General features: G+C 47.5%; 1 protein-coding gene across 1 annotated transcript; it reads right to left on the bottom strand.

The window, feature by feature from the left end:
- Positions 1-535: 535 nt before the first annotated feature.
- LOC150060114 (uncharacterized) lies at positions 536-1,516 on the bottom strand. Its single transcript, XM_090338609.1, has 2 exons — positions 1,475-1,516; positions 536-1,405 (listed from the first exon to the last, which is right to left on the bottom strand). Exons 1-2 carry the CDS (start codon positions 1,514-1,516, stop codon positions 536-538), a joined length of 912 nt encoding a protein of 303 aa, XP_090194735.1.
- Between the last annotated feature and the right edge of the window lie 13,864 nt (positions 1,517-15,380).

The following is a 15,380-nucleotide window of genomic DNA, read 5'->3' as shown; positions in this document are numbered from 1 at the left end:
CCTCGGACACAGCTGTACCCATACAAGGCTAGATCCAAGGTCACATCTCTGACCTCCCTGCACACCAGAACCTTCCTCCCGCTTCACAGGCAGCTGTGAGCAGCCTCTCCTCAGAACCATGTGCTCTGCATGGAGCTTCTGTCACCAGGTGGAGCTCATGGTTCTAGAACAGGACACTGGATTTGTGCATTGAACAATGCAACTAGAATGAACAGTAAACTTTTTATTAGAATCTATTTTTAAATGATACAAAGAAAAACAAGAAAACAAAACACCAGCAGATATCTTTCAAGGAGATGGAAAGGATTTCTCTTAAGTGCTAGAACTGTGCTCTAGTCTAAATTTGAAACACACTGGGATGTATCTGCTGGAGCTAAGTTTCCCACTCCAGGTAAAGGTGGGTCGATTTCAGAAGAAATCTGTAGAGAGTGTGGGATCTGAAGAGCAGTGACTACAGTGACAGATTGGAGTCCATTTGTCCTAAGTGGCAGGGGAAACTTCAACCTGGACTTCAGCTATGCCGTGGGCTTCCTCTTCAGGCATCTGCCACGGGGGGAAGAGGATTTTCAGCCCATGCGGTGGTCAGGGACACCTCGTGACACCAGAGTAGTGTAACGTGGAGTGATTCTTCACCTTCTTCCTCTGGTAGAACAGACTCTGTGTCAGATATACTGGACAATTCCGAATCAGCAAAACCGAGTCTTGCCTCTTCCTCTTCTGAATCAGGTGTAAGAGAGTCTGCCTCAGACGTAGTGGACACAAAATCTTCCAGGTACAGATCACCTGCCCAGTGCTGTGAATCTTCAGCTGCCACCACAGGAGTAAGTGGTTCTTGTTCACGTGGTGTGGTCAGAGACCACGATGCTGGTTCTGCATCGTCTGCCTCTGATGGAGGGGTGTCTTCATTGTGTGCCCAAGACAGATGCACAAAACCTGGGAGAACTGCTCTCCTGGAATGTGGCTCCTCTGCTGCTGCTTCTGGTGTGGCTGGGTGTGTCTCTGCAGCTCTGCACATATCCACCAAGAGATCCACATAGGTACATGGCAGTGCTGACTCTTCTTCAAGCCCAGCTGGAGACTCAGGGATCTGAGATGCAGAGAACACGGCCATCCTGGCCTCAGCCCCACGCAGCTTCATCTCCAGTGGAGTGGGCACAGCCCACTGAGCAGCCACCACACTTGGCACTCGGGATTGACTTGGAGGAGTCACAGCAGTGTCCCCATCCTGGCTGTCCTGGTCTGGGCTGCCAGGTGCCACCTGCCGGCCTCTCAATATAAACTGCCAGAATGTTCTTCTGGGTCTGGCTTGGGCTTGGGGTCTGGGTCGGGGGTTGATCCAGTGTCTGCAGGTGTCCACCAGGCGCTCTCTGCAGGATCTCCTGGAGTCAGAGCTGGGATTGGCGCTCTTGGTTGGTGACAAAGTGTTTGAGGACCTGGAGTGGGTCTCCTGGGTTGAAACACCTCAAACTCTAACCAGTGTGGCCCCTTGCTCGTCCAAGTATGCAGATTTTTCCATACCCTCTAGAGATCCAGATGCTTAAGGCTTCAACCTATAATCCTACCTACTCAGAAGACCGTGATCTGAGGATTGAAGGTCAAGTCGAGCATGACCAGTCACAAATGGAGACCTTTCTCTAATGTCCTGCAAAAGGAAGGCAGTGAATTTGTGGCTGAAGTACTAGAGGACCAACCATAAGCATATTAGCCATGATAATTCAAGCACCAGTACCAGTATCAAACACTCCAACATACAAACAAAACACCTCTATGACATGTTGGCAGGCCTCATGCTTAGTACAAAGGCAAAGTTTCTGCTACACACACCACTGGCCTAGGAGTATATCTTAAGCATGAGTATTTGGGCTTACAAGGCAAAAGCTACAATATGGAAGTCGAAGACACAGGAAAAGACCAGAGACCCTCAGAGTTGTTTTAGAAGGGGCAAAGCCCTTCCATTAGATAACAGAGTTGTCTTCACTGACAGAGCATCTTCCTAGGATTCAGGATTGACCACCAGTGTTAGTCAGCAGGCAAACACCATAACCAATTGTGATAAGGTTAACTTAAATATGGAAATGCAGAGTTTGGTTTACCACTTTGGATGTGTAGTTCACTTCTGGTTTTCGTGTGAGATAGAGCCTATGGCTAAAGCCAATATCATGGTAGGAATGTGGAGAGGAAGGAGGCCATTAACTCCAAGACCAGTGTGAAGAAGAGGAAGAGACTTGGGTCCTGATATTTCCTGTCCAGAGCTCATTTGTAGTGACAGGACACTCCCCCAACCCTGCCCCTTACAGGGTCCAAACTTGTCCCAGAATGCCATGGGCTGGGGGCAAGTCTTCAGCACACATGTTTTTTCAAATCTTGGACATAGGCAAGCAGAGAGTGCAGTGTGCAGCAGGAGCCAAGGGAGTCAGAAGAAATGAGCCCTCGGGAGAGCATGTGGAAGAAAGAAGAAAGGCTGAGGTAACTGCCAAGCTGTGGAGGAGGTGCTTAGGGGAAGTCTAGAAAATCCACCTGTCCTACAATTCAGCACTACAAGCAACTGCCTCAAAATTGAGTTTTGCCATTGTTTGATTAGCTATGGAGTTGGGGTTTACTTAGCAAGAACTACATGATGGAGGACCCCGATATGGGCAGAAGTCCAGAGATCCTTAGATTGTTGGCTAAGCTAGTTGGAGAGTCTATGTCCTGGTAGAAACCGAACATTAAATAAGAGGTTTGCAATGATCATGGGAGCCTCTTTGTACACACCAGAGTCTAACCTGGATTTTCCAAGGCTGCAACAAACACATGAGGTGACCAGTTACAAGAAATATTAGGGCTGGGAGCACTGTCTGGTGATATAGTGCTTGTCTAGACTGCAGGTGTGTCTAGGGGCCCGCCTTGAACTATCAAGATGTAAAAATGTCTTTTCAGGGACTCACCAGGTAAGGTGTGGAGGTGGTTCTGAATTCACCTGTTTCTCCTGGAGGCTGAGTGTCCAGGGATGGTGGGGTGAAGGGTGTGGTGTAACAGCAAACCACTGATGAGAACCAGAGAGCCATGGCTACGGGGGAGGTCCCATTTGGGAGTCAGCTGAGAAAGAGGAACCCATATGTGAGTCTTCCGGCTTCACTATGGAGAACACAGACGTCAAGCATCCTGGAAGCCATGTTCCAGGGCTGTGCTCAGCCAACTCAAGTGTCCAGACACAGGCAAGGAAACTTGTTCTTGTGTTGCTTAGCAAACTCAGCTGACTCAGTCTTCAACTGATCCTCCGGGCAGCATCTGGTCGGTGTGTAGAGACATTGGAGCAGGCCTTGATCCAGATCTAAAGCCAGACACATTTTAGCCATTTTCCACGAGGGACCCAACAGTGTCCTCATCCACCTAGGGCAGGCCCCCACATGAGGCGGGACCAAGTCTCCTCTGCCCGAGCAACCCCCGTCTCCACACACTACTGATGTGAATCTCAGTGGACTCAGGCAATGAAAGAATCCTACTGCCACATGTGGGCGATGAATACACACCATGGCTCAGCTGCCGTGGGCGTGGAGCCGACAGTGGCTGTGACAGAGCCACCACATAGTGTGACAGTGGAAGGTCAGCCACCAAGGGACATGGCTGCCATGGATCCTGAGCAGGCTGTGCCCACTCCTGAAGGAGAAGCACCTTCCATTGGAAGATGTGCCATGCCATGGGTATCTGCTGAGGACCTCCAGCTGACCGTGGAGGTGACAGAGCTACTGGCAGCTGTGTGCACCGCAGCAGAGTCCCCATATGATGCTCATGTTAGGCATGTTGAAGTGACAAGGCTTGTCTCTCCCAAGACAGAGCCACTTCCAGGGACTCACACCCTCCATGTCCTGACAAACCCTGAGAGGGATCAGACATGGGGCTGGAAGTGGGGTCAGAGGCCCATTACCAACAGGCTTCCCAGACTCTGCTGGGGCTGCTGCTGGGAGAACAGAGTCATGAGAAGGACAGCTAGGAGGTGGGATCTAAGTTGAGTGCCACCATGTACCTATGCCCTGCTTCATGACTTCCCCATTCCTAATCCCATTGTCTTTGTTCACAGGGACTGGAGGTGCTTGGGAGGGAAAGGTAGGGTTGTTTCTAGGAATAGATTTCCAGAGAGAAGCAGTCCACCTACCTGCATTTCACAGCTCCTGTCCTGTGGTTAACAGTCACTGACTGTGAGTCTTCAGTTAAACTGCTGAGAGAATGCTGAGGTCATGGCTGTGGGGGATGGGCCAACGGTGGGCTCTCATCAGAACAGAGACAAGCAGGAAGTTCAGGCCTAGCTCTTGCACATGGCTTGCCCTAAGACTCTGTCTATCACATCTTAAGTCTGGCGACTGACCATAGACAGGGAATCCACTACATGTCAGGACTCTCTGGCTTCCCTCACAGAGGGTGTCTGAGCCAGCCAGGAGGTGAGAAGCCTCTCCACTCTCACCTGGGAGATTTGCCACAGGAGATTTCTTGACAGTGGAAATGGAGACAGCTCCCAACACATTTCTCTGCCTCAAAAACACAAAACTGAAAAGGCAGATCTCCTGGGGAGATGATCCCATGACTGTGTCTTGATGAGATACTCATTTCAAACTAACTACCAAGAAGCCACCAAGTGGTGATATGGCTTAAGTGGTAGATCCCCAGTCTGAAGATAATCCTCCTCAGCAGCACAAAATAAGAGATAGATTCAAGAAAACACAACCACCACCACAAGCAGCAACAAAAACAACCAAAATAAAATTAGGACTGGAGACTGAGTCCCACTTTCCACCTCCTGCAGGACTTCTTCCTTCTGCAGAATCCAGAGCAGCAGCCATGCTGTCATGTGAGGCTGCTGTGGGAAATGCAGGGAGGGAGGGAGTGGAGGAGGGAGCTCCCAGAAGGAAGGTGGGAGTTGGGGAAAGCAAGCTGGGACCAGCTCAGACTCCTCTCTCTCTCTCTCTCTCTCTCTCTCTCTCTCTCTCTCTCTCTCTCTCTCTCTCTCTCTCTCTCTCTCTCTCTCTCTCCCTCCCTCCCTCCCTCCCTCCCTCTCTCTCTCTCTCTCCCTCTCTCTCTCTCTCTCCCTCTCCCACTCTCTCTCTCTCTCTCTCTCCCTCCTCCTCTCTCTCTCTCTCCCTCTCTCTCTCTCTCTCTCTCTCTCTCTCTCTCTCTCTCTCTCTCTCTCTCTCTCTCTCTCTCTCTCTCTCTCTCTCTCCCTCTCTCTCTCATACACACACACTGACACAAGTACACATGGAAATGTAATACTTGATAAGGATTTAGATTTTTAGAAAGCCAGGTTGGTGCCTCAGTGCTATGGGACAAAGCCAGGATTTCACTGGTGGTGATGATGCTGGTTGAGGATAAACATTTCTTCCCACCCTGTGGCTGGGTGCTCCGTGGAGTACTCTTCCTCCAGTTTAAGCATGGGTGAGGATTTAGTGAGATAGCACTGCAATTTCCAGGATAGTCAGGATAAGGCAGAGCTGGGCTGGAGGAGGCAGATGCACTGCCCTGCCAACTTGTATGACACCCAGGCACAGACTCTAAACTCTGTCCACCAGATACCCATGAACGCAAGTGACCATACCACCAGTGGAGGGGCATTGGTTGTACACATGGCGATTCCCAGGTCCTGCTAGAGCATCCTCAGTGAGAAGCCAGGCTTGCTGGAAGACCAGGCCGCCCCTGAGCTCTGTAAGTGGGGTTGGCAGGAGCAACTGCAGGGATGAACTGCACCTGAACCCATGTGCAGACCGGTGGCCCAGCTGTGACTCAGTGGTGTCATGGTGGCATCTGTGCTTAGGCTGCATCTTGAGAGCCTGCACCACTGCTTCTTGAGTAATAGACAGGGGTGCAGACTTCCCTGCAGTGTGGGCGGTTATGCCCGTGCTTGGACAGGGGTTGGGCATTATGGGGTCTAGGCAAGTAGGTAGAGGTTAATGCAAAGCTATTAGGTCAAGGGTGGTGGGGGCTTTACCACTGGACCCACAATGGAATGCTTACAGAGTGGCTTAAAAGTATTTCCTTGCTGGAGTCAGGCAGTCTGCACTTAGAGCCTGCCTGGTATCTGCATACACCTAGGGAAACAGGCTGGGGGGGGTCAGTTCTTCAGGGTCCATCCTAAGATGGGTGAATTAAGACCCTGGGAATATGGGGAGTACCTCTGAGTTTGTCTGTGCTCCAAGAATTACCGGGAAGGACTGCCTTTCCACTCCAGTATGACCCAGGCCCATCCTCAGACAGCAGTGACACCCGCTCCTGCTGACTTGCAGGTCTCACACACCGACTGGGTGTGAGTGGAAGTCAGTGTACATGTGGGCTGGGGAAGATTTGTCCTTAGGTTTCTGTCACTACTTCCTGTGGCCTCCTCAGACATGACTTTGTGACTCTGCTCTAAGTGAAGGATAAACTCAAATGCCATGGCTGCTTTTCTGTGTCAGGAAATAGCACATTGTTGGTAAGTATTAACAACCCTCCTAAATCTCCACCATTCATTTCCCCAGGACCCACTCGTGTGAGTTTGCTGACATCAGTCAGTGTTTGATCCATAGGTCTGACCTCCTCCACCTCACTTTGAGGTTTATTCAAGTTGTCTTCTAGTCATGGTGTCTGTGTATGAGTCACGCAGTCCTCTGTTGTGTTGTGGTTGTTTCCTGTCTGGGCCTAGGATGAACGGTTTACTATGCAGGTCTTACCTGTGCTTGCTGTGTACATACGTGTGGTTGTATAACTAGGGTTCGCATGACCAGCGTATAGGAAACACATAAGTTAAAGTGGTCAAGGTGAAGGCTCTGTGGAGGGATGGGAGGAGGGCAGGTCTAGAACGTTTCCATCAGGCCTGAAATTCCCTCCTGCCCTTTGCAGTCCACTGTCACCATTCTCTTTCACCTCACGGAATCCATCTGCTTTCCTACTATGTACAATTGTCTTGCTGCTCTAGAGCAGGAGCAAATGCTGCGAAGCAAGCAGGAAGCAAAGGCACCTTACACACTGTTGATGGGAATGTAAATTCCTGCAGCCACCATGGAAGGCAATGTGGAGGTTCCACAGAAAACTAAACACAGAACTAACGTATGACTCTGCTATACCACCAGGGGGTACTGTTAGCTCCAGGGATGTAACCGAAGAGACAGACATACCTGCACACACATAGATTTTGCTGCATTATTTTTAATAGCCTGTCTGTTACTGGCACTATTCTAGGAGTCTCACATCTTTGCTTTGCTTTTTTTTGTGCCAGTCCTGGGGTTTGAACTCCAGGACTGAGCACTCTCCTTGGGCTTTTTCCTCAAAGCTAGCACTCTGCCGATTGGGCCATAGCCCCACTTCTGGCTTTTTGTATGTTTCTGGTATGGAGGAATTGAAGCCATGTCTTTGTGCATGGTAGGCAAGCGCTCTACTGCTAGGCCAAACTCCCTCTTGCTTTTTCTTTATATAGATATGCCATATATGAGATGATTATGTGAAATGATACATATGTGATCTGTAATATGTGGTATATATATTCTGTTATCACATATCATATATGCCACTTATAGTAGCTTTCCTTGAGTTTAAACCCAACTATTTTCCTCCTTCACTATAGAAAAGGACATAGTAAATGCCATAATAAAACATGAACTTTAAAAGGAAAGGGACAGGAAAGGGGGTTAAGATGAGGTGAATTAGATTATTACTTTCATATTATAAATATTACAATGAAATCCTGTGTACAATTTGTAATCATTTTAAAATAAAATTATAATTGTAGGTATAGTATCGATAGGACCATCCAGAGAAAGCTTTCTGTTTTGCTCTCTGGTAATGGGCCTTGACCTTAGGATCTGGTTGCAGTTTTGTAGATTTCCCCCTGACTGCAAGCACTTTAACAGTTGATCCACAACTCCAGTTCTATCCTTTTGCTCCTAATTGTAAATAAGAGTCTTATGGACTTTCCTTCCCATTATGCTTTGAACTTTGATCCTCTTATCTCAACTTCTTAGGTAGCAAGAGACACAGGTATGAGCCAGGGGCATCTTGCTAATAGTCATTCTAACATCATGCATTAGTTATACAAAGCAAGATTCCAGTGTGCTATTTCTACACATGTATATGACATGTTGTAGTGTTTGACATTTTCTTTTTTCAGATAGAACTTTATGATATTTCTGGACTTCACTGTTTTTGTTTTTGTTTTTTTTTTGCCAATCCTGGGCCTTGAACTCAGGGCCTGGCCACTGTCCTTGGGCTTTCTCAAGTCTTGAGCTCTACCACTTGAGCCACTCAAGTGTCAGAGCATTATCCTTGAGGAAAAAGTCCGAGATAATCTGGCCTACTGGGTTTTAAAGTCTTGCCTTGATCTTGATCATTCTGCCTCAGACTCAAGATTCTAGGATTATACCACATGTACCAGCACACCAGCTCAAATGGCTTTTTGTGATTTCCATGCTTTTCTGCCCCATTGGCTTGTACTTGTCGTGCTCCAGGTCTCTGCCTCTGTGTAGCTTGGGTTAGAGTCATGAGCACTAACCCCATCAGCTACCATCTTCAGAGAGTTCCTGCAAACTGAGCAATGAAGGCCCATGAGGTGTTTACTCGAAGTGTGGACAGTGAAGAGCTGCACAGAAGGAGCTCAGCTTTTACCTAGGGACATGGTGAATCCTCTCTCCCCATCCCTGTGCACTGTTGCCACTGACCAGATACACAGTGAATTCTAGAAATTGAACATCTCAGGAAGAAGCTACAGCAATACATTGTCCTTATATAGGCCTACTAGGATTGAAAGAATAATTCAACTTTCTTCATCTCCTGAAGATTTTTTTTTCCTGGTGGTGGTGGTTGTGAGGCAAGGACTCTGACTTTGAGCTTGCTACACTAGTGCTGTAGTACTAGGATCACACCTCCAGCCATCCTAAAGTTTCCATGCTAGAGATTGTAACTCTCCAGATTTGCTTGTGGACATCAGCAGACATTGGGAGAAGATCATTCTAGAACCCAAAAGTAGTCAGCAATCCACAGTGTCAAGCAATTGAAATGTAATATGGAAACAATCTGAATTGAGATGTGTTGTCATAATTACAAGATTAGTATACTAAAAGTGGAATCTGACTGCTTATAATCCCAGAACTTGGGAAAGGGAGGCAGGAGGATCATGACTTTGAGGGTAGCCTGGACTCTGTAGTAAGATTCATCTGAACAGAGAAAGCAAGCAAAGGACTGCTGGCTGTGATCCTTCCTACTCAGGTGGCTGAGATCTCAGCTTGCTGGTTTGAAGAGAGCCAGGGAAGTAAGTCTGTGTCACTTTATTCTGACTCAGCCAGCACCATGGAAATGGAGTAGTGGTACATGAGCAAAAGAGCCACGTTAGAGCCCAGGTCCTGACTTCAGGTCCAACTGCTGGCGGTGACATATGAACAGTCATGCATACATACACACAAACAACCCAGCAGAGCGGGAGCCAGGGAGGGGTGGCAGAGAAGGGCCTGATGGAGCAGGGTCAACTCTTTCCCAGGGTCATTGGGGTTCTGGTTGCAAAGCTGAGAAACTTCTGAGATGGCCATCACTTAGGTCTCTGTATAATCAGTGGCTCGGTGACCATGGGGAGGCCACTTGGCAATTATGGGGACACAGTGATGGACTGATCAAAGCAGAGGTAAGGTCAGATAGGGACTGAGACAAGTTCTGAAGGTCCACAGGACAGTTGGTGATTCCTGTGGCTTCAAGACAGGTAAAGCACATGCGTTGCACTGTAGGTTTTAGCAGGACCGTGCTAGTCTCCTCTGTGGACACGCTGGCCCACAAGCTGCAGTCCCCTGCTTCACATTGTGATGAGGCCCTGATGACCCAAGCACATCTGGGAGTGTAGGTAAGAAGCAAGCAGTGTGGCTAAGAAGCTGAGTTCTGTCTGTGACCAGACTAAGCAGCATTAGAAGACTGTCCTCGGGTTTTGACTGAGTGGTGATTGGATGGATCCACATTTATTCTGTGTCCTTTCCAATCCATTGCAACTTCAACTAATGTCTTATCTCTATCTATGCCTGACTTCCAAATATTGAAAGAAAACGTGACTTTTGCATTCATAGTCTAGGGTCTTTATTCACTTGGGTCAGTATCAATTTAAGGAACAGAAGAGACATGGAACAAGAAACAGTTGACAGAAAGAAGTCTGTTCACATTGCCTCACCTCCTACTTCCCACAAACCACAACCAGTTGTCCTAGTTGATCACCCAGCTGTTGTCTCCAACCTATCTCCTACCTTCATTCAATACCCTTGGTCATCAGCATTGTGTGGCTGTGCTCCAACCACCCCTCAAGCCTCATGGGATAGGACTGTATTCAGTGACACTGTGTATAAATAAAGCATGTACAAATCCATGAAACTAGTTAGGGATCAGACCATTTGTTGCTGCACATTGTAACATCAAGGGAATACATTGATAGTTCCTCACTGTTTGACAAATATGGTAACTATCGGGAAGGTCACTTCTCCTTCTGTGGAAGTTGACAAGAGTCAGGTTAGCAAGAACCGGAGTCTGAGAGTTCCCCAGTTTTTATGCCTCACTGTTTTCTTTTTGATTCATTCCATCTGCTCTCTGAGGAACCTGAGCCCATTCATGGTTTTTCTCCCCAAACCCCACAGGACATTTTTCCTTGCATGTTCCCCATCCAGTGCCAGTTTGTCTTCTCTGCACCACTGTGCCAGCCTGTGGGTGAATCAGAAGGGTGGAACCAAGGTTTACACTTGACCATACCCATTCCTGTGCTGCCCACAGGTTCTCCCCTGAAGCCCAGCTCCAGCCCTTGACACACTGAACCATCAGCATTTTGGAGATGACAGAGTACAGCAGGCCTCATGTTGTCTAGAATACAGCAAGGTCCACAAGTAACAGTACTCGGCTCTCTTCATGAAAATATCCTGAAACAGCACAGCTGCAGGGCAGGAGAAGATCCTGCCCTCACCCTGGACCAGCCCTCAACCCTGACCACAGAGTAGAAACATTTGAGCGTTTCCCAGTAAGGACCCAGAAGCAGAACCCACCCAGCAGTCCGTGAATGGGGCTAGGAGTCAGTTTAATAGCAGGGCAGCTGTTACTCTCTACCTTTGGGCTGATAGAGAGCAGCTCTGACTTTCAGTAGGGCCGAGCTTTTAAAGGTAAACACCACATGCAGGTGGTAATCACCTTATGAAGTCACCTTAGGATCCCATAGTCAATAACCACAAGGATGAAACCACATGCAGGTGGATGGGCAGCTTAAGCATTTTTACAAAAACAAAAACAACTTGTCAGGTAAGCCTGCTCTGCTGTTATTGCATCCCAACTTCTTCTTTGTAAATAATCATCTCTTTTTGTTGTTGTTTTTTTGTGATAGGGCTTGAACTTGGCCTGGGCGCTGTCCCTGAGCTCTCCAGCTCAAGAATACCACCCTACCCCTGGGCCTGGGCATTGTCCCTGAGCTCTACAGCTCAAGGCTACCACTTCCAGTTTTCTAGAGGTTAATTGGAGATAAGAGTCTAGGTTCCTTTTGTACCTGGACTGGCTTTGAACTTCGATCCTCAGATCTCAGCTTCCTGAGTAGCTAGGGTTACAGGCGAGAACACCTCGCCTGGCTAATAGTATCTTTGCTAGAAGTAAGACAATAGGCCAGGTCAAAGATACAGTAACTCCAGACTTCCAGAAAAATGAAGACTCCTGCCAATTGTCATTCTCCAGTTTCCCCTTATGTTTTTCCTTTATCCTGCCTTATTTTTCAAAAATGCCTCTGGTTCTTTCATTGTTGTGTTGCCCTTTTCTGTAACTTCTACCTGACACAGGGGTATTAACCCTCCCTAGCCAAAACCTCTAGTCTTAGACTATTTTTTTGCCAATAATTGCCTTAACACTTTATACTTCAGCTTTTACTTTCATTGGAATCCTTGAAGACACAGCCCATTTGCCCTGGGTCACCTATTTTAAAATGGCCTAGGCATTGTCCCTGAGCTCTACAACCTAAGGATACTGCCCTATACCTGGAGCCATAGCATTTCTGGTTTTCTGCTGGTTAAATGGAGATAAGGGTGTTGGGGACTTTTTAGTGCCTGAGCTGGCTTTGAACCCAGATCCTCAGATCTCAGCCTCCCACGTAGCTAGGATTGTAGGTATGAGCCACTGTGTCCAGCAGATAGACTACTTTTAATAGAAACACATTCAAGTTCAAAATAGTATTGAGACCAAATGACATTACACAGATAACATTTTTAACCCTCTTTGAAAACTTTCCTAAGAGGCAAGTTTTAGAAATACCAATCAACATCCACATCAGATTTCCAGTGTCAGTCGGCCGGAAAAGACTGAGGTTGGTCCACTCTGCCCAAACTAATAGGTTTAGATAGTAACCTGTCATGATCAGCTGACTCATTCTCATTTTGTGTTTTGTAAACATACTTAAACTTCTTGACCACCTGCGTGTGGTGTTTTCCTGGTAACCACCTGTGTGTGGTATTTTCCCGGTGAGCAGGCTCACGTGTGAGCGATGCTCTCCTTTAAGAGCTCAGCCCGAAGAAGGTTCAGGCTGCTTTCTATCAGCCCAAAGGTGGAGAGCAGTCGCTGTGCTGCTAGGAAGTTGACTGCTAGCTCTGCTCCCTGAGTGCTGGTGACTCTCTTGTTGGGAGGTTCAGGGTCCCCCCAAATGACTGGGACGCTACAAGATGTACTGTCTGCATGCCAGCTTATCCTCTTGTGAAGCCCGAATAAAACATAGCCATTTCAGGCTTAAATCTCATCCTGCTAAAGATACAATGATGGAAATGTGTTGACGACCCCTTCCCCTAAAACCTCCTGTAAGACCCCTCTCCCATCCTCTTTAGACATCTCGCATTCCCACGATGAAGAATCTTATGTTACCTAAAACTAACCCAGACCCCATAGAAGCTCAATTAACTTAGGAACTTCCCAAACAGCTGTGAACTGTAAACTCCCGATAAATCAGGAACAAAAGGCAAGGAACTAAGTGGACCAGCCCAATCAGGAAGGGGCAGATGGGCAGCTCCCCCACCTCCTGCCACAGCTGCTGACCCCTCCTCTTGTCCACCAAGGCTGCGTGCCAAAGTCAGGTAGAAAAAGATAGGGTAGTTCAAATGACTTCCCAGAAATGGGTTAGGTTTTGACGGATCATTCACTGTGACGTAGCAAGATTATGCAGACCTGTAGGTTACAATCCTATTGACCCCTGTGTATGGTCAACTAGCCCCATATGGTCAGTGGGTTATAAAAAACCCTGGGAAGAAAGGAGTCGGGGCTCTCAACTGTGACCCGCTGCATCAGTGATGGTTGTGAGTCCAGGCTCGAGCTTGCAAAAAAAGCCTCATGCATTTACATTGGATTCGGCTCTTTGGTGGTCTTTGGAAGCCTCAAATCTAGGCATTACACTCTTCCACCATGTGTGGACTCCTTCTAGGGCCTGTCCCACCATGTGTGGACTTCTTGGCCTGTCCCTTTCTCTTGGTTCTTTATTACCCAAGCAGTTTTAGATGGACACAACCGACAAAGTTTCTGATCCTAATAGAACTTCACATTTAAATTTCTACCACTTGAAGGATTGCTCTCTATCCTGTTTCCCCAGTGGCATACAGATCCCAGGCAAGCCCCAAAGTACAGACTGCCTGACCCCAGCAGAGCTGTAAACACTCCATTATGGCCCCAGCCAAAAACCCCTTCGTGTTTCTTCACCTAGTGACTTTATTAACCTTTATGTCCTTGATTAGACCTTCTAGAAACCCAACTTCTGTTTCCAGCTCAGACACACAGTCTCCAAGCTGAGTGAAGGCTGTGTCCTTTGCTGCTCTATTTTAATAGTCTTCCCTGGTAGAAGTTCATGCTCAGCCTGTTTCCTTTCTTCATTTTTTTTTTTTTAGAGATAGTTGACCCCAGATTTTAGCCAAAGGAAATAAATTCCAAATTCACGGATGTTTTTTTTTTTTAAGCTGGGACCTGATTACAGTGTAAACAGCTTTATGCTTTAAAATACCAGATCTCACTTTGCAAATCAAAAGAACCTTAAGCCTCTCACCCATTTTAATTTGGCTGGGAGGAGGGTGAGATTAGTGACATGAGACACAAATGTTGGCCCATTGTTAGGTCCAGCTACGTGTAGGAAACCAAAACTAGACACTATCGCCTGCAGCTACTTTCTAACCTCTGAGCTTACTGTATTTGAGCTGGGAAAGTGTCTACAGAGTCAAATACCCATCTTTCCCTAGGTCCACCTTCATAAAGTCTACTTCTCACAACTTCCCAGGTAAAAGTGCCGTGAACTCTGATTCCTTTTGGAAGAGAGGCTGTTTTGTCATTTACTGGATGTCAGCTGACACACATAGCAACAGAACTGTGCACAAGATTTTTCAGGAGGGACTAAAGTACGTTCCTGACAACTGGCAAAGCTTCATTTCCCACATGTTGTTGTTTTGATGCGCTTATTACACAAGTTTTCCCAATTTAAGAGAAATTAAAATTCTTTGGTCTTGTAACGTCTTCCAACCTGAAGGCTAAGTATTTAGAAGCATTTGTTCTTCTACCTGTGAGTCCTCATCTAAGTAAGCAGGCTTTTGGGGAGTTCTGGAAGAGGTGTCACGACTTCATCTCTCCTGTTGCTGTCAGCCTGGCTGCTTTGTCGGTAGTCTTGTTTCCCCTCTCCTCCAGGGCCTGGGCAATATATAATGGCCAGCTTTCAGGGGAGCCAGACTGTGTCCACATTGTTTTCCTGCTAAGGTTAATAGGCCTCTTTCTTTGTAGAATGCCTCCTGGACCTGAACTGGCAAAAACATACCTGCTATCTGAAAAGATGCTTAATTTCATTTTTTTTTTGCTTATACGTTGCAGCATTAGGGTAATCAGTTCTGCTTTCTAGGCAGAGGGCCTCTACCTGGGGCCTGGAACCAGTTCTTGAGGAACACAAGTCGTGAGCCAGCTCCTCTTTAGCTATTCCTTTCATGCAGGGACAGAAAGCTGGAAAGGCTTCTGCAAATTGGGAAGGGCCTATTTCTAGAATCCTTTGATTCCTGAAAGCATTTTCATACTGTCTGGGAGGGCCAACTCCGACTGCCAGGTACCCAAGGGAGTGGAGTTTTCCTGGGTGCTCCCTCCTGAGGCCAACTTACTTTGCAGGTTGAGCTGGCAGAAATGCTTGGTAGATCATCTTGGTTACATCCTATTGGTAATAAGGCCATGCAAACACCAGGATCTCAGCATGACCTGTTGGAGCCCAGGGATCCACGTGGAGCAGGGTGTGGGTCACACTACACATGGGGGCTGAGACCTCCATCCTTGTCTGCATAGGGAGAAGGGAGGTGGTATGGGGAGAGGGGCTCTGACTGTGAGGTGGAAATATGGACTAGGGCAGTGGAGATACAATTTGGGGCCCTGATCCCAGGAGAAGCTGGCTC

The sequence above is a fragment of the Megascapheus bottae genome, chromosome 8 (genome assembly GCF_031878675.1).
Source record: "Megascapheus bottae isolate mThoBot1 chromosome 8, mThoBot2.hap1, whole genome shotgun sequence".
Classification (NCBI taxonomy): Eukaryota; Metazoa; Chordata; class Mammalia; order Rodentia; family Geomyidae; genus Megascapheus; species Megascapheus bottae.
This window is presented reverse-complemented; position numbering and strand designations above follow the sequence as displayed.